At 49.6% G+C, this 17,279-nt stretch overlaps 6 protein-coding genes across 6 annotated transcripts; 3 read left to right on the forward strand and 3 right to left on the reverse strand.

The window, feature by feature from the left end:
- The first annotated feature begins 2,868 nt into the window (after positions 1-2,868).
- On the forward strand, positions 2,869-5,780 carry ASPGLDRAFT_45023 (putative C6 finger domain protein). Its single transcript, XM_022546148.1, has 6 exons — positions 2,869-3,394; positions 3,463-3,575; positions 3,630-3,877; positions 3,929-4,106; positions 4,156-4,745; positions 4,800-5,780. The coding sequence occupies exons 1-6, from the start codon at positions 2,960-2,962 to the stop codon at positions 5,675-5,677; spliced, it is 2,442 nt and encodes an 813-aa protein (XP_022402714.1). The 5' UTR covers positions 2,869-2,959; the 3' UTR covers positions 5,678-5,780.
- Positions 5,781-5,959: 179 nt separating this feature from the next.
- On the reverse strand, positions 5,960-7,974 carry ASPGLDRAFT_146014 (uncharacterized protein). Its single transcript, XM_022541873.1, has 5 exons — positions 7,697-7,974; positions 7,486-7,626; positions 7,134-7,422; positions 6,820-7,071; positions 5,960-6,760 (listed from the first exon to the last, which is right to left on the reverse strand). The coding sequence occupies exons 1-5, from the start codon at positions 7,916-7,918 to the stop codon at positions 6,156-6,158; spliced, it is 1,509 nt and encodes a 502-aa protein (XP_022402715.1). The 5' UTR covers positions 7,919-7,974; the 3' UTR covers positions 5,960-6,155.
- Positions 7,975-8,234: 260 nt separating this feature from the next.
- ASPGLDRAFT_167879 (intradiol ring-cleavage dioxygenase) lies at positions 8,235-9,437 on the reverse strand (the record flags this gene model as incomplete). The annotated part of the gene is made up of 1 exon (XM_022542654.1): positions 8,235-9,437. One exon carries the CDS (start codon positions 9,435-9,437, stop codon positions 8,325-8,327), a length of 1,113 nt encoding a protein of 370 aa, XP_022402716.1. The 3' UTR covers positions 8,235-8,324.
- A 625-nt stretch (positions 9,438-10,062) lies between these two features.
- ASPGLDRAFT_1306170 (uncharacterized protein) lies at positions 10,063-10,961 on the reverse strand. The gene is made up of 4 exons (XM_022540979.1): positions 10,837-10,961; positions 10,542-10,742; positions 10,237-10,487; positions 10,063-10,186 (listed from the first exon to the last, which is right to left on the reverse strand). The coding sequence occupies exons 2-4, from the start codon at positions 10,580-10,582 to the stop codon at positions 10,098-10,100; spliced, it is 381 nt and encodes a 126-aa protein (XP_022402717.1). The 5' UTR covers positions 10,583-10,742; positions 10,837-10,961; the 3' UTR covers positions 10,063-10,097.
- Positions 10,962-12,289: 1,328 nt separating this feature from the next.
- Positions 12,290-14,639, forward strand: ASPGLDRAFT_122212 (putative chromatin remodeling complex subunit (Rsc9); the record flags this gene model as incomplete). The annotated part of the gene is made up of 3 exons (XM_022540298.1): positions 12,290-12,323; positions 12,391-12,714; positions 12,784-14,639. 3 exons carry the CDS (start codon positions 12,290-12,292, stop codon positions 14,637-14,639), a joined length of 2,214 nt encoding a protein of 737 aa, XP_022402718.1.
- A 749-nt stretch (positions 14,640-15,388) lies between these two features.
- ASPGLDRAFT_33928 (Smr domain protein) lies at positions 15,389-17,144 on the forward strand (the record flags this gene model as incomplete). Its single annotated transcript, XM_022544376.1, has 2 exons — positions 15,389-15,418; positions 15,516-17,144. The coding sequence occupies 2 exons, from the start codon at positions 15,389-15,391 to the stop codon at positions 17,142-17,144; spliced, it is 1,659 nt and encodes a 552-aa protein (XP_022402719.1).
- Positions 17,145-17,279: the final 135 nt, after the last annotated feature.

A 17,279-nucleotide genomic window follows, 5' to 3' on the forward strand; every position in this document is an offset into this window, starting at 1 on the left:
TTCTCGCCAATTCTATTCCCAGTTTTCCCTCTCTATCATAAAATCATTGTTATCAAGCATTCTCCAAACCAGTTCTCTATTCTGTATTGAATACTGCACAATGTCGTCACCGACTGCTTCCCTTGGGGGCGGCTGCAGCGGCGCCTGCGCTAACCCCGCTACGGACTAGCACAGTAATGTGGGAGGGGCAGAAAGTCGATCTCGGTGGAGGCGGTCAGCGGTCCCCACCGGCCAATCAAACGGTGGATGGGTGAAACCGGGAAAGTGACCCACTATGCGAACGGACTCTAGCGGTTAGCGCTAATTAGAGTTTGTCCAGGTGGGTTTGGAAAGTAAGAGAGAGACATTCATATTTTCAAGACGGTCGGTTATAAACGGGGGCTGATGCTGTGTGACTAACTGATTGAGTAATAACTACGTTGACCAAGAATTTGTTGACAGGATGGCCCTGTATTTGTTCTGTATGCTGTCGTATCTTGAATTTGACGGGACTGACTGATTCTGGGGATAAGAATACGTAGGTTCCCGTGGTGGGGCCACTAGCTAAACTTGGGGTTAGGGCATAAGTATCCGTATGGAGTACGGAGCACGAGGCTTTCGTAGGGTCGGTTTGAAATAGATGTAGCTAGCGGTACCTCACCGGGGCTAAGCCGTAATAGTAGAATAGTACAGAATATCCAAAAACAGCAGTAAGCTATCTACCGAGTACTCTACGGGGTACATTAGATGCTCAACTGCTTGGTGTCATTCCGCTCAGGTGACAGCTGCCTGAAGACAATTCCATCAGGTCACAAGATACACTGCTATTGGAAGCCCTAATACCCTGTACGTACTCCGTACATTGCCACAATACTTACTCGTACGAGTACTTGCACATTGACCTACTTTCACTTCAAACCCCGAAAACTCTTCCAGCCACTCTTAGAGCATACAATAATAGCCATCGTAGGGCACAATATCAAATTCCAACAGCACTAACTCCAAACAGCATAGCCTGAAAATTAAGTTAGCAGTGCCACAGTCTGTATATTAATCTCCATTGGCAGATTGGAGAGTTCTTTAGTCAAACTGTATGCACAGTGGTGTACGTGCAGTAGTAGTTGTTTCACCGGCGTTGTTGGGTTGTTATTGGCGGGTAAAATGGCCTATTAAGAAGCCCCGAGATCTTTCACCAGCATACTTTGCTCCATAACACTCCGAGATAAACGTCTGTCGCATACAACTTGCCAATCTTCATATAACTTCGCGATAATGGGTCGAATCAACATAACTCGCTGTGCACGCCATACGAGTACTCCTATAAAAGAATCTGTTATTGGCCAAACAACCACCAATTAGGTTAATCTATCCCAACCCGTCACGGCCAGACCCGCTTCTTGGCGAGTGCACTTGACCCGAAACGGAAACACTTCTCGGACAGGAAAAAGTGGCTAGCGGACCGCCCCCGCTGTGGAGTGCCAGAGGCTCTTAGTCCCGGTGGCTATCCGTTATCAGGAGTCATCGCTTCGGCTTGCGGATACCCCGGTCTGTCCGGCCCGGTGCGGTACGAGTCAACACGGGAAGCACTTGAATCGGTTTGTTGGTTGTGATTCTACGATTAGATTTTGACCGTTTGCCGTACGGAGTGTAGAGTACGGCGTTCTAGTCATGCAATATAATGGCAGGTGCCTAGTCCCTGGTAACCACACGTCGGAATTGATGAAACATTGCAGGATCAATCTAGCCTTGGCTTGATTAATCTGCACACCGTGAGCACGAGTATTCTCACCGTGGCTGATGTCAGTACGTCCATCGCAATGGCCGTGCGCCTCTCATTTGACGACAGTATGGCCGACGGTCTCTGTAAAAACCTTCCATTTGGAGTATGAGTGAAGTTCTGGTCATGGCTGGTAAGGTGGATACGGGGATATGGCAGCATTTCCCTGAGAAGGCAGTTGGTCCAGAAGAGCCCTCGGATGCATGAAATGAGTCAGTTATTTGGAATCAATCTCTGCTCACACCGCGTATAATATTATGAGGTCTGTAGATCTGAGTTGGACTTTGGAATACCATTGGTACCTGATTCCGCCGCAGCAATGTTGGCAACTCAGCGTAGCTTCAGATATGGCATCCAAAGCAAGGGAAAAATAAAGAAAAAGAGAAGAAAAAGAAAAATTTTTAGTACTGCTCAAAAAATGGTTAATATCTCTCGCATCGAAAATATCAGCACCGTTGGTTGGTGATGCCACCGGGCCTGGGATCATCGCGACGGCTTCATTCGTGTCCCAAAAGGGAAATCCGTGATATCACAGCATCATACAACTTCAGCGATAAAACTGGATAGAAACCAGTAAAGCGAAAGATATTATCATCTCAATGCCAAGGTTCCCTGTTATTGTCAGTAACAATCCACAACAAGCATCTGCCCTCCTCATCGTCAGGCTTCATCCGTATGCACGGCGAGACCACACCAGCCGGAGTTCTCTTAGAATCCGGATTCTCAGACCTGCCACTCCGGACCATCTATCCTCCTACACTCCGTCTCGTTATCGAAATTCATCTCTTCTCTCCGCCGAACGACTCGAGTTCTGGGCCGGTGGGAAATAGTATTAATCCGTCGTCGCTGGACGCAGAAACAAAAAGCCGGACCGCCGCGTCGGCGCGATCATCACTAAGTAGGAAACTTTTATATCATCCGAGTCTCTATCACCAGCTGTATATTCTCACGGCCATTTTTGCATTTTGTTGCGCGATCATGGTCGTCGTTTCCTACTCTCTGCGCCGAGGGCTTTTGGCGCTAGCCCCTTCACAATGCTCCCCGCCCAGGCAAATTTAGTCTGTAAAACCTTGCCTTGCGCGTCTTCGCTTCTTCCACCTTTTCTTCCTCCACCACCACCGCTATCAATACCCACAAACCATCACTTATCCATCCGGAGTTTTATTTTATGCTTAACGCTCCTTCGCTTGGATTTTTTCCGTCATGTCTCGTTTCGAATCTGACGCAATGAATTCCCGCGAGCAGTCGGATATGCCTCCGGCGCCCTCGTATCCGTCCCCCAACGCGGCGCAAATGAGCCAAGGCGCCATGCAATACTACACCAACCGCCAGTTGACCACCGACGAGCTCTTGTCCGCTGAGCTCTCCCGCGAAACCTCGGGTCCTAGCCTGGCAGACGGGTCGAGTAATGGCGTTCATCACGGCCAGTCGATGGTTTTGGGGGCCTCCAACCCCGGTGGGCCGGAGATGGGTCGTCCATCGTCCCCGGATCAACATCAACAACAGCACATGTTGCAGTTCACTCCGGGTCAGCAGGTGGGCGCGGATCCGAATCACGATTTGAGCTATGGTGACCAGAGTGCGAGGAGAAAGAGATCGAAGATTTCGCGGGCGTGTGATGAGTGCCGGCGCAAAAAGGTACTTTGTTTTTGTGTGATTACTCGACGCGACGGGGGACTAGAAGCTGATCTTTTCATCTCTACTAGGTCCGTTGCGATGCTACCTCGGAATCCGGCGTCGAGACTTGCTCCAACTGTCGCAGACTCGGTGTTGTCTGCCAGTTCAGTCGCGTCCCGATGAAACGCGGTCCCAGCAAAGGGTAGAGTGAAAATTCCGCCAAGTGACAAGAACAATCTAACTGACGGGATTAAAGCTACATCAAGGAACTTGCGGAACGCCTACACACTCTGGAGAGTCAAATGCAGCCTGCCGCCATGGTGCACTCCGACATGCAGTACCAGGCCATGAACGAAGTGCCGTCCCCGAGACCTTACCAAGAGTTCTCCCCGCCAATGGACGCAGGTCCGATCAGTCGCAAGCGCACATATTCTGTCTTCGAAGGACTCCCAAGTTCGTTCTCGCAGCCGCAGTTCAACCCTCGTGGCTCGCAAAATGCATTTGGTACGTTTGTTGCACTGCCTACGTGGTCCTGCTCCCAACTAACTAAAATAGACACGACAGAAACCTCCACGGATCCTGTACTCGCTACCTCTGCGCCCAAGCCGGGTAACCTGTTCTGGCCGGTCAGTAATGAAGATGGCCTTCCCGCCGGCATGGACATTCCCGAAGTTTCGAAACACCCAGAGGAGGACATGACACCGCTGGACGTGGATGATGGTGCACTGAATGCGTACGTCTGTTTATTTGTGGTTTTGTCTTCAGGAACTAACAAGGTGCAGCTACCACGTCAACATTCATCCGGTTTTCCCGATTTTGCCGCACTCCAAGGAACGTCTGCTCGAGATCCTCCACCAATGCAGTCGCGAAATCCAAGAGGTATTCCTCTACAGTCTTTACACGGTGACACGCACCGACATGGGTCGTGTCGCTGGCGCTTTTGGAAAAGTGGCTTCATTCGACAATGCGCAGGACCTTCTTTTGTACTACACGCGGCAACCTGCACTGGTCCGTTCGACTGCGGTTAATTTGATATGGCTTCAGTCGATGCTACTTATGATCATGGACTGCGACTTCCGAGGACCCGACAACTTTGTGCTCAAGGACGGTGTTCCGAAGCATACACTTATCCAGTCTGCTATCAAACTTGGCTCTGATTTGGCAAAGGGTCTTGGCCAGTTGAAGAACAAGCGAGCTTCTGACCCTGACCATGATTCTGACGCCAACATTACCCGACGGGATTGGGTTTCGCTGATTATCCTCACTCGCTGGTATGCCATCAGTGTGGCTGATCCGAGTGTCCTTGGAAACCACGAAATTGGTGGTCGGGAAGATGAGCGGGTTGTTGGCTCAGTCACGACAGGTGTTGGCTGTATGTTTTACCCATTCTTTTGAGATGAGGAAACCTAGCTAACACAACGTCTAGCTTACTCTTCATTCTTGGTTGAAACGGTCACCCTGGCCACCTCTGACCACAACATCTGCCAAACCAACACCGGCGTAGGACGTTTGATCAGCGCAAACCTTGCAGCCTCTCTCGAGCGTCTCTCAGAGGTCCAAGACCTCCGCGGCTTCCACGTCCCCGAAGAGACCTCGTCCGACAGTTTCCTCGAGAGCCTCCAGAACCAGCTCTACTGGACAATCCGGCTGCTCATCAAGCGCCACATCTTCGTCTACAGCCCCTACGAGATCATCTACAGCGCGCAAGAGCTCACCAATGAACTCCACAAGGCAACCATGCAATCCCGCCTCTCCACCCCCTTCGACCTGCACAGTCTGGCCCTCGCCTCCATGACCCTCCTTGAGGCCACTGTCCTCCCCGAATACGCCAACGAATGCTGGGAGTCCCTCAACAAGGTCGAAGAAATCCTCGACCGCCGCACAAAACGCTACACCGGCGTCGAAGAATTCCAAGATGTCTTCGCCACCCCAGGCTGGGACAACAAGATCCGCATCTTCCTCGAATGGCGCCGCGCCAAGTCCCAGGAGTCTCAGCTCCAAGATCCCAACCTGACCAAGAACAACAGCCACAATGGTAACAACGGCGCCGCCGCCCCGCCTCCGGTCATGGGCCCCAACGAGCAGCGCTCGCTGCAGCACCTGGCTGACCTTGCCGTTGGCGCTGAGGGATCTGTCTCTGCGAATGCGAACGCGTCGTCTCCGCCACCGGCGCTACCGGAGAATAATTTCAATACGGCGGAGGCGCAGGCGCAGCAGGGGCGTATGATTGTTGATTTTACGTTGTTGACCAAGGAGGGGTATTTGAATGTGTTTTCGGGGTTGATTTATCGTCGACAGCGGTGATTTTTTTTTAGTTCCCTTGGGTTCTTGTCTCTGCTCTCTTCTCTTCTTTTCTATAAATGGATAAAAAGAACATGTCGTATATGCTTCATCAACTGAACTGCTTTTGGAATTTGGAAATGGATTTTTGATTCTCTTCTCCCAGTTTGTTCTTTTTATTTTTTTTTTTTATTTTTTTTTTATTTATTTATTTTTTTTTTTTTGTATCCTGTGCCATACGTTGTAATTGCCTCCTACCTTGAGGTCCTCTCCGCTCATGTTTCTTGATGGTGATACCGTGGCCAGCGGGTCATAATGGTGACAATGTATTAGACTCTTTCTCTCGCTTTCTATTGCTAAGTATACTACCGTACATAACTCAAGCTCTAACCCTATTCTCAACGTAAGGTATATAGATCACAGCCCATATAAAAACAAATATCAACAAATGGCATGAGTAGAAATCGTCAAAGTCATAAAGTCAAACGTAAATGGTCAAGTGTCACATCCGTCCAAATGCAAACCGCTGCCAAAGACCTTCCACGTCCTCAGCAAGAGAAATAAAATCGTCATTCTGGATTTGTGAGCAGATCCAATTCCCGAGTCTTGCTATACGTTCCGTCTTTGGGTCGGAGGTATATGAGGCGAGGTCTGCGATGGGGTCTGGGTGCCGTGGCTGTTGTGGTTGTAGTTGGAATTGCGGCTGCGGTTGTGGTTGTAGTTGAAGAGAAGGGTCCATGTTCATTGGTATAGCATTGCGGTGTTGTTGCTGCTGTAATTGGGGAGGCATGTTCATAGGTAGAGTGTTGCGAGATATATCCGTATGATTCTGTGGCCTCGAAGTGGTATTGTTATATGATGGTTCCTGCTGATAAAGAGTCGTAGTAGAAGAAGCGGGCTGGATTGGTATATGTATGGGTATATTTGTGTTTGCCTGCGTGTTCTGTTGAGATGGAGGAGGATGGTTGGAGGGCTCGCTGTTTATGTTCGGCTTTGAAAGCGAAGTAAAACTACGCTTTATTCCCCCTGCGTTGTTCGTGGCTTTTGCGGCTTTGAATGGCGTTGAATCGTAGTGATCTCGAATTGACGTTTGAGTTTTGTCAGGGCCTGTATTTCGAATTATCCATTAGAAAGGCAGCTCCTAATCATCAGGTAGTGGATCATACCAGACTCGTTCGGTCTAGATGCGTTGTTTGTCTGCTTCCCCGATGTACGCGGTTTCTTCGCAGCTGGCTTCATGAATGGCAGATCCCGCCTTGGAGGTAGAATCTCATCGAGCGATTGAGTGTCATGGCAGGCCGTGGGAGGACGAGAAGAGAACGCAGTGCTACTTGGCGCCGGTGCTTGGCTGTTGTTGGTCGGTACGAGGTCTGTAAGCGTGTGGATGGTACTCGACGAGGCGGGACGTAGAAAAGGCCCTATTAGTGCAACTCAACTGTTAGCGAAGTCACTCCATAGCTTGGAGCTGCTGGGGAGGTACCAGTAGTAGCTGATCTCGCAGATGGATCAATCGTCGGGGACGACTGGGATGGGAAGAACATATTGTTCAAAGTCGGTATACCCGGCGCACCTGGAACACTGGAGGGCATTTGTGGAGGAGCGGGCGCAGAATCAACTGACCCAGAGCGCCATTGTGAAGATGTAGGTTTGCGAACTGGTGGTAACGAGCCGACATTGGATTCCGAGAATGGACATTTGATGTTGCTCAGGATGACCAGGGTTGAATAGTAGTCGCGATCGGACGAGAACTTAATCTGGAATCGACGAATCTGCGACGTGGAATGTTAGAGTTGGAAGGTAGAGTTTTTAGGAGATGGAAAGTAAGAACGCACACATATACTGTCCTTTGGATATTTCACAGCAAGACAGGGCAGCTTCACGATCACAGCGAAAACCGGCTTCACCTGACCACTCTGTCCGGACAAGGCAAACTTCGCGGCTTCTTGTGAGTGGTATGTAAGATCGACTTCTTCCTAGATTAGGGGACGTTTCAGCGTTAGTATCATCTCAGGTGCAAGGACCAGAGGCGCTCAGATACGATACCAATAACTCGTAGTCTCGAAACACCTTTAACAAAACCCGTGCTGGTGTGAGTCCAGATACAGCGTGGCTTTCAATTCTTCCGACTATATCGCCGTTTCCCATTATATGGCTCCAGTTCAGTGGGCCATTGTGTCCGATTGAGGTGGTTGTGTGGGAGAACTTCGCTAGAGGCAGGCAGGCAAGCTGGGTGGGCTCCGGGGGCTGCTGAGAAGGATGGTACATGATGAAATTATTGTTGTTGAGTCCAACTCAATGACATGATAGCATATACTCGCTTAGGTGATATATAAAGAAGTTTGAGTCGAAGGATGGATGGGTAAGATGAGGAGTGTTGGTGAAAGAGAGAAGACGAAGTTGGCTTAGGGTAGAGCATGTGACCACCATATATATTCGACCACCCAACACATAATATAACTTTTTTTTTTTTCTTTCCCCCTCATAATATACCATTCTTATGACTAAGTCAAGTCAATATGAATTCAAAACCATGCTTTGGATGAATAAACAGTGCACACAAGGAGAATTCTATATTTCTATCCTTCTACCATTCTATGTCTATCACAGTTGTAAATACAACGCCCCCCCAATTTTTATACAATCAGCAGAGAGCTGGACCGTATGAATACTCTTAGTTACTCGATGGGGTAGCAGAAGCAGCACTGCTGCTCTGAGGAAGTCCTCCATCGATGCCTCTCGGGTCACCGTCCGAAGTACCATCAACCGCAACTCCACCGTTGGCCGTCCAAACGTTGGTGTAGTAGGGGTAGTGGACAGCAGAGACGTTGACTGCCACAGTGATCCATGCAAAAAGACCGTCTTCCACATTGTCTCCCAAGTAAGCGTAGTTCAACATCGGGTCCGCGTCATTGCCTTCGGTCTCCTGCCCGACGACTCGATCCTTAGCATTGGCGGTGATGGGAATGCCGTTCGTGTTGTACGGGTAGGTCGACTCCACGGTGCTGATAATCTCCTGGTCCCAGAAGATTTGCGCGATATGCGGGATCGTTCCACCGGTAAGGGTGTTGTTCGGAAGTAGCGTAGCGTTGAAATGAGCGATGTTGTGGTAATGAGTGGTCCGGCTGTCGTAGTGGCCAGGGAATAAGGTGTCAAATGTGACGATACCATCCGCATCGGTCTTCTGAACACCTCGCAGGAAGGTACGCTGGCGATTCGCAAGGTCCGCGGCGTTTCCATTGCCCTCCGCAGCAAGGCCGGAATAGACACCAGTGGCGTTGCAACCCCAAATCTCAGTATAGAGATCCGGGATGGGCTCGCAGGTATTGACATCGATGTATTGCTGTTCCATGATTACCGGCACTCCAGGCTCGCCTTCACGCAACTTCGAACGAATTCTTTCTCCGGGAATCCAGTACGGCCCGCTCTCTCCCTCCGGACTCGGACCGAGCAGGCAGACTTTCTCATCCGAACTCTTGAAGATTTCCTCAGCAGAAGATGGGGAAGCACTACCAGTCATGTTGTGAGACTTATTCAGGACAGTGCTAGTGTCTCGGGCCATGAGCTGCCGGCGGTGCATCTCAACCACAGACTTATGACGGGCTTCAGCGCGGGCTTGCAAGCCGCTCTGATCCAAGCGAGTCGAGCACTTCTGCAATCCGTGGTGGACATCCCTTTTGAGAGCTTGAACCTCCGGGGTGGCACGCTCCTCATGATGTCCAGGGTGAGCGGCTGTCAGGACAGCACCACCAATGACTGCGGCTTTGAACACGTTTTTGAGTTGCATCTTTCCGGGAAAGCAAAAGAAAAGAAGATGAAAGAGATAATTGTCAATAAGCACAATGCGAGTGTCAATTGTTGTCTTCATGAGCAGGCAAACGCACTGCCTTTATATGGTCCTCTTCACCCTAATTCCGAACATTCGGACCATATCCTGGACATTTCTGCCCGTTTTGATGCCATGAACGTAAAAAAGCATATGGGATAATGATTTATTCGGCTTGGCATCTGATATTCTCGACCATAGTATGAAGAGTCGGTCGTAGTTGAGACTTTTGGAAGTGATCGCCCAAAGGACAATGCCGATAGTTGTGTTGAATAGGCGCATACCTACATGTCCGAATCGGACCTGGCTCCTAGCCAATGGCCAACACTCAATTGCAGACTACAGAATCGTGCCTCCCAAGGTAACAAGGTTTGCAATAGAGCCTGTTTGATTGGGGCTGCGCATACATATTGTGGAGAGTTGGATTCCCACACTCAGGACGTCCCCATAAATTCGGTACATAACCTCTCCCCATTTTCCTCCCACAATTCGTCCCACGGTCTCCACGAAGAATTGTGGGAGTTTCTAAAGATAAAGAGGGCTTGGCTATGAGCTAAGAAGTGCCAAGCCGTGGGCCCGAAAGTGAGTTTGATGCTCTTGTTTCAGAAGATTTCGAGCCCTTCAAGTTGTAGTTTTTCTGGATGCGAGAAGACGAGTCAATGTCGAGAACAGACTTGCTATGATTCTCAACGGATCCCGGATCCAGATTACTGTATAGAAAGTCAGTGTTATTCGTCATCTGGTGTGAAGCTCTACCGGCTCGGGACCGAGATGTGCTCTCGGAGTACAAAAATTCGGGATCTTCGGCGTCCCATAGGGTAGCCGAAGGCTACTGCAGCATTGATGTCCCTAGCGCCTGCGCACATAGCCATTCGTTTCATCCTTCGGCCCCACGGGGTTCTTGGCAACTTGGTATAATTCCCCGGCCCGCTATAAACCAGGGCAACAGTAGAAGGCGTTGAGAGACAGCATATAAATATCTTGAATTGTAAGCCTCGTGTCATGAGAAATCTGTGACAATTTACAGCACGTGTCCACTTATTTCTGCATTTCGCTCGTCAAAGCTTAAGATTGCAATACCAGACTATGTCCTCTGTATGAGGCATGGTATATGCTCGTCACGTCCATATATGAGGACAGCTAGTAGTCCACCACTGGGGATCAGCGGGTACTCTGCACTTGGTGGGAAAACTTCGGAAGCAGCATATATCCACCTTGGCGAGAAGCGCAGGAGGACGGAGTGTGTTAAGGCTTGTGTGGAACAATCTGTAGGGGTATCCTGAGTAGATCCTTCATCAATGAACATAACCCAGGTAGCCGAAGTGGATATGCATCCACAGATAGTAGCATCTTGTCTTACGTGGTGTCCAATTAGATATCTTTGGGACGATCAGTGAAGCAAGCTGCAGGGATAAGCATTTATCCCCGGGGAGCGTATCCCGTATTTTGAGCTATCAGATCCCCAAATGAGCTTCTGAAATGCCCCTGAGCAGATGCATCTAGTATATCGCAATGCATTGTGCTATTGAGATGATTAAAATCGGGCATTTGTGAAGCGAGAAGTGTCCGAGACGGAAGCCGTGGTGCTGGAAACTTCAGGACAAAGTGATATAATCAGGGACACCGTGCTTCTAACCTGTAGTTTTAGATCCCTTTATTTTAGGATCCAATATGGAGAGCACAATTGAGTCAAGAGAGAATTCCATAGATCCAGAAACCGGATTGTGCTCGATATAAACTCCGGTTTCCAGCTGAAGAGGAGGGGCGTTGTCATACAAGCTCTGCTCCAATCAATCTCCTTGCTTCTCTGTCATATACAGAAGTAGCCGCAGAGACAGGACATTGGGAGGATCGTCCATGTAGATATATATATTTTGTTTGGTGTAGGATAAATAACAGCCACCCGGCATGCCGGAGGGCTGGTAGTATGAGGTCCGCGAGACACTCGGCTTCAGAGGTGTTGTGTTGAAAAAGCAGCTTTAGACAAAATTTCGTCTCATGAATATTGATTGACAGGCCATGAATTGTTAAGCAAAAGATTCCTGACTGTGGTGATGCTAGGAACTTGGACTGTCGTCGGAGTAACTAGTTAGTTAACTATCCTTGAATGTCATTTTCCTCAGGCATGCAACGTGACTCAGCACAAATTTGGACTTCTCGGATAAACTTATTCTCCGGGACACGCGCGAGGCCCGTGATGTTCGCGCGGACTTTTGGCTGCCAGGATGGATCGCAGGACCAGGTTGTGTTCACGAAGCTTGCCAGGGCCACCACGAAGGCATTGATAGCCGGTTGCTACTTGTGCTTTTTACTGCAAGTTCTTATTTTCTGCGCGAATACCCTGCGATTTCCGTCAACCAAAGCCCGCGTCGATACCTTGCAGTCGCATTCCTTTTGTCGACTGGCTCTCCGATTTAACTCGATCGCGTTTCTAGCCCTCACTCGTGCAGCAATAGAGGCAAATTCTGCAAATACACTTGCTATTCCCCAGGGAAATCTGGAGATTTTTTTTTTTTTTTCGACGCTGGGAATCGCCAACCTAGGAGGGATCGAAACAAGGAACGACCGGAATCCGCTTTAATTGGATCGTTTTGTCAGAACCTGTCGCGCCCTCGAATACGAGACCCGATATATCCTGCTTTCGAAGAAACGAAGGTCGTGATATTGCAAGGCATAGGCGGCAGTTATTGGCGACAACTCGAGTGAAATTGATAGGCCTGTATACAGGAACAACAGGACTACAACGGACAGCATCGAGTCTCAGCTTTTAACGCGCAGAGCTTCTTTGCGAAAACCTCTGGTTAAGGACCAAGATGTCCGCCAATACTCCGCGCACATCCCTACGGGGTAAGTGTTGAGAAACCTCGAAACCAGCTTTTCGCGTATGCGTATCTTATACTGACCGATTCAAAAGAGGGTTTGCGCCAGGCTCCCAAAATCAACCAGCCATTCATTCCTGATACAGCTCCGGTGAGACGCTCCCATATCCACTCGACCACATCCCCTCAATCAACCCCGATGCATGACAATGTCATCCCGTCCGCGAATCCGAACAGTGCTCAGTTTAGTGCGGGGAGCTGGGATGGGCAGAGGCTGGTGCCCATGTCAACGCGCGAGGTAGCGACTCCAGGGAATAGACCAGGCCTGTTTCCAAGTGTCAGCAACAGAGCGAAGACCGCAAAGCAAGCCAATTTCTACGACCCTTATTTTCCACTAAGATTCATCGAAGTCCCAAAGTGTAAGTGGCTTGGATTTGTTTAAAGAGACCCTGCACTTGATTGGCTGGAGCTGACCATGCACTAAATAGCGGATCATATCTACAAGCGGGCACATTATGGTTTGCAGTCAGGTATTTCGGATGAGGTCGACTTCGCATTGTATCACTTGGTGCAAATCTCCAATCAGCGCTGGGATAAGTTCAAGTTCGAAGGCTTCCCCCTGCTTGCTGAGACTCTTATGGGGAAGGCTTTGGACATCACATATCTCTGTACTGGTGTCAAATGGGAACTTGAGTACGATTTCCGGCAACCTACTGACCGTGCCAACATCCTCGACTCATTACACGGTACCCGGGATCTTCTAGAGAAGATCGAGAAACAACCAGTGACATTGCCAAATGACACGCTTGAAACCTACGAATTCAATAATCGTCTCCGAAATGTGAAGGAGTCGACACTGGTCCTTCGGAACATGGTACTCCTCAAAGAGAACGCATTTTATGTGTCACGCTATGCAAAGGGGTTATTAAGAGACTTTTTGGTCATCCTCCTCAACATTCCGAACCAGCCCCGCTTGAACGAAATCAAGAATGATGCTTTGGATATTGCGGAAGAAGTTACGAAGTTCATGAGAACCGACACACAGGATCCGCTCTGGATTACTCTTCTCAGATGCCTTGAGTCACCAGACCGTGCTCACGTTGTGCGGGCCCTCTGGGCTCTGACCCATTTCGGGACAGAACTGGATGAGCCAGACGCAAACAAAGCGATGGAGAACATTTCGAAAGAGACCTTACAACAGCTATATTTCCATACGCTCCTTGACTTGGATAAGGATATCCTGAGTGGCGCACTGGATTTCTGGTACCAGTACACACTTTCTCCAGACAATGTTGAGACCTTGATGGACGTGATTAACCTTCCGATCATCTTTGTGCCGCGCATGATTGCATTGTTGGCGTACGAGGGGCGACCTTCAAAGAAGGAAACGGTACTGCAGGAGGAAAAGGTGGCTCCTCCACCATCAGAAATACCTCGCGTACCTTCTGAACTGCTCAAAGATCTGATGGAGCTCATAGAGCCTGAGCGCAGCTCCCGCTGGCTGCGTTGCTGTTTTGTCGAGGATGGTGATTGCGAGATTACACAAATTGCATTGTGGCAAGCCTACCAAAGCCGATTTGCAGACCCTCGGGTTCCTGGCGGCGGTGTCCTCCCTGCGGCGGAATTCATTAAGAATGTCAGTACCACTTTCACCAACGCCCAGGCTCAAGTCATCAATGGCCCCGGCGCCGCGACAAAGTTCATCATCAAGGGAATCCGGCCGCTTGAGACCGCATATAGTTTCCAGGGATTCCCCTACTTTTACTGCCAATGGGCAGACAACACAAAACCATCTAAGGAATGCCAACGCGCATTTACTACCCCTGCTGATCTCCGCACACACGTCTTCTCCGAGCACATGAACCTCAAAGCCACCGATACACCCGGCCAATATAACCTGGAGAAGGCGGATTCGCCTGTGCACACCTGTCTGTGGGACAACTGCACCAAGTTCCGCTCGTCTGGGCTCAGTGCCGACACTCCGTTGGTTGCCGGTCATGTATCCTCGCATCTACCCGAGGATCTTGCACCAGATGCGGAGCCACCGACCTCGAAGCGTGCTGTGCTCCAAGAACGCATCGTACGCAAGTGGTTCTACATGGACTCTCCGGTCAACGAACGAGGCGAGCCCGTCGGTGTGGCTTACAAGGCTGCTCTGGTGCTGCGCAATCTTGCTAAGAACCTCCCTACTGGCACTGCGGCACAGTACGGCGGACTTCCATGGAAGAAAGCCGTGTTTCTCAGTCATCGGCCCAAGATCATCGAGACATGGGACCGAAACCGGTCTCTGCGCAAAGAGCTCACTGAGTTGATTATGGCAGTAGAGAAGGAGGACTACTATTAAAGCAATCAGAGGGAGTGAAGATGACTGAAATGACGCAAAAGAAAGACTCTTTTGCTTGTTCTCGACTGAGGATCTTCTGTGGACGTGTTTTTGTACTTTTCACGTTTTGATTATGCATTCTACGGTGTACGAATAATAATACCCTGGCTGTCTGGTCTCTACCTACCTTACTCTCTGAACTCCCGTGGCTATCATGATCTCTTTAGACCAGTCTTATCTAAGGGCCTGACGGCTGATCCTCGGTACTCGTGCGGCTTTGTGAAAAGGTTGACAGGTGGGATGGAAGCGCGGATGAAAATATATGGCGTCTATGGCATGAAGCGGACTTATGGATTGATTTCTTTTCTCTTTCTTTGCTTTTTTTCTTTCTTCGATGGGAGTGTACTATAAGGTGCAAGTGGAGGGGACTTGACAGGATGTTACGGTTAGACAGGTTATTACTGTTGAATTGCTATGTATAGGATTAGTTCAGAGCGCACATTCCTTTCCATTAAGTTCTGCACCGTAAAACATCGAAAGACGCGGGGAGCATCTGTATATCCCCAGATTTGCCCGATGTCCAAAAGCGGTATAGCGCGTTTTTCTATGCATACTGTGCAAATTATGCAAGGTCTTATGTCATCTATCCCCGCCCACCTTTTGCAGCCTGCAGCCACACTTCGTTTAACCAAAACCCCAACAACTTTACAACAAAGGAATGCTCGGAATATCTCGCATACGTTTACGACACAGAGCAAGCGACTTCAAAGATGGGTGAGAAAAGCGACAACCTCTTTAAAGTCAGTAACCCCCTAAACTCGAATATCTCCAGCTTGCCGCACAATGAATTCAACGTCGCACTTGGCATGACTAACCGCTGGATCGATTGCTATACAGGAATTAGAAAAGACCTACTGCCCACCGCTGGATGCAGCGTTATTTACAGCAATTGTTTCCGACTATGATCTGTCAGACTCGGATCAGGTCCAGCAGGCCCGCGACACTTTAGATATCCTTCAGTTGTCTGCTTTGGAGCAGGAGGATCTTCCTTTCGACCCATCAGGCACCAGTGGCTTGGGGACGACCAGCAACGATATTGATGGAATCGTGTCGGATCACAGTGCCTCTCGAAATGACAGTTCAGGCCAATCCCAGGAAACGGATCTCACATCGGAATTCTCCTCGGTTGATATGAGAGATAGGGATCTCTTCGGTTACAGCAATGATCGTTCGACATCCTCTGGATCGGCAGGATATATCCTAGGAGCCGATGGGAACATCACCTTGGCCGGGGCGAGTGAGGAGGACAAAGTTCGCTACTTGACGGAAATGTTTCCGTCGGTAGAACGCTTTACTATTCAGCATACGCTGAAGAAATCGGACGGTGATGTCGATCGTGCAATGGACGTCTTGCTTAATCTCGCATTCTTCGACGAGCAACCTCCTGACGAAGACGGAGGCAAAGTCTTAGTTCCCAAGGGTATCGACGGTTTCCAGGAGGGCTCGAGTGGGAAGGGGCGCAAGCGGAAGACCAAGAGCAAGAAGAGCAAGAACCAGGAGTTGTCGTCTCCTGTGGGGTCCGAATTCGACGAGAGCCCGAGTATCAACAAATGGGATGCTGGATTAAAAGATGTCGACTTCATCCATTCACGAACTTCACCGATATTGAAGAAGGAGACGGTCACCTCAACCTACCACGCCAACGGAGCCTCATTGCCCGCGACAATTAGGACTCTTGCAACTGCGCATGCGCCGAAAGACGAAAAGAAGATTCACGAGAACCCCGTCATGGCTGCGCAGGTGGCTGAGTTGACCCAAGAGTTTCCTTCAATCACGCCAATTACTTTTGCAGGATTACTTTGTATCACACGAAACTCGACTTCAGCTGCTAATGAATTAGCAGCTGCCTTGATCACCCGCCCAATGACGCCTTCGGTGTCTCAGTTGATCCAGTTCACAGCTACACCCCCGCCTCTTGATATCGAAGACGCAACGCCCAGTCAACGCAAGCGAGAGGCTCGAATGATCAGAAACTTTGATCGCGCACATGGAACTGCAGGGGCGCATTTCGTCGCCGGTGCAGAGGCATTCTCTAAGGCCTCGATGGCATACAGACGTGGAAGGTCTGATCGCCTGATGGGCGGTGCAGCTGCGTATTACTCCTCCATTGGACGTGACCATCTGGAACGAGCGAAACACAACGCTGCCGCCGCTTCTGATGCCTTGGTAGACTCGCAATCGACATCTACCATGCTGGATCTACACGGAGTTTCGGTGCAGGACGCAGTTCGGATTTCCAGTGAACGAGTCCAGGACTGGTGGGACGCACTTGGCGATACCAAGTATATGCGGGTCAGGGAAGGCCGCGCATATGAAGGATATCGCATTGTTACTGGAGTTGGGCGACACAGTCATGATGGCACGTCCCGGCTGGGACCGGCCGTGTTCAAGAGACTTGTACGGGATGGATGGAAAGTGGAAGTGGGTGAAGGAGTTTTTACCGTGTTTGGTGTTTCTCGACGCTGAATGTTTATGTGCTATTTCCTCATGGGTACATATGGTGTGTCATTTACATGTGGATTTTTTTGGAATCTGTTCGAGATACCCTGACAGTTAGCGTCATTTATTCTGTCATTTTGGATTGAAGAAAATTGCTATATA

This window comes from Aspergillus glaucus (assembly GCF_001890805.1).
Source record: "Aspergillus glaucus CBS 516.65 unplaced genomic scaffold ASPGLscaffold_6, whole genome shotgun sequence".
NCBI lineage: Eukaryota > Fungi > Ascomycota > Eurotiomycetes > Eurotiales > Aspergillaceae > Aspergillus > Aspergillus glaucus.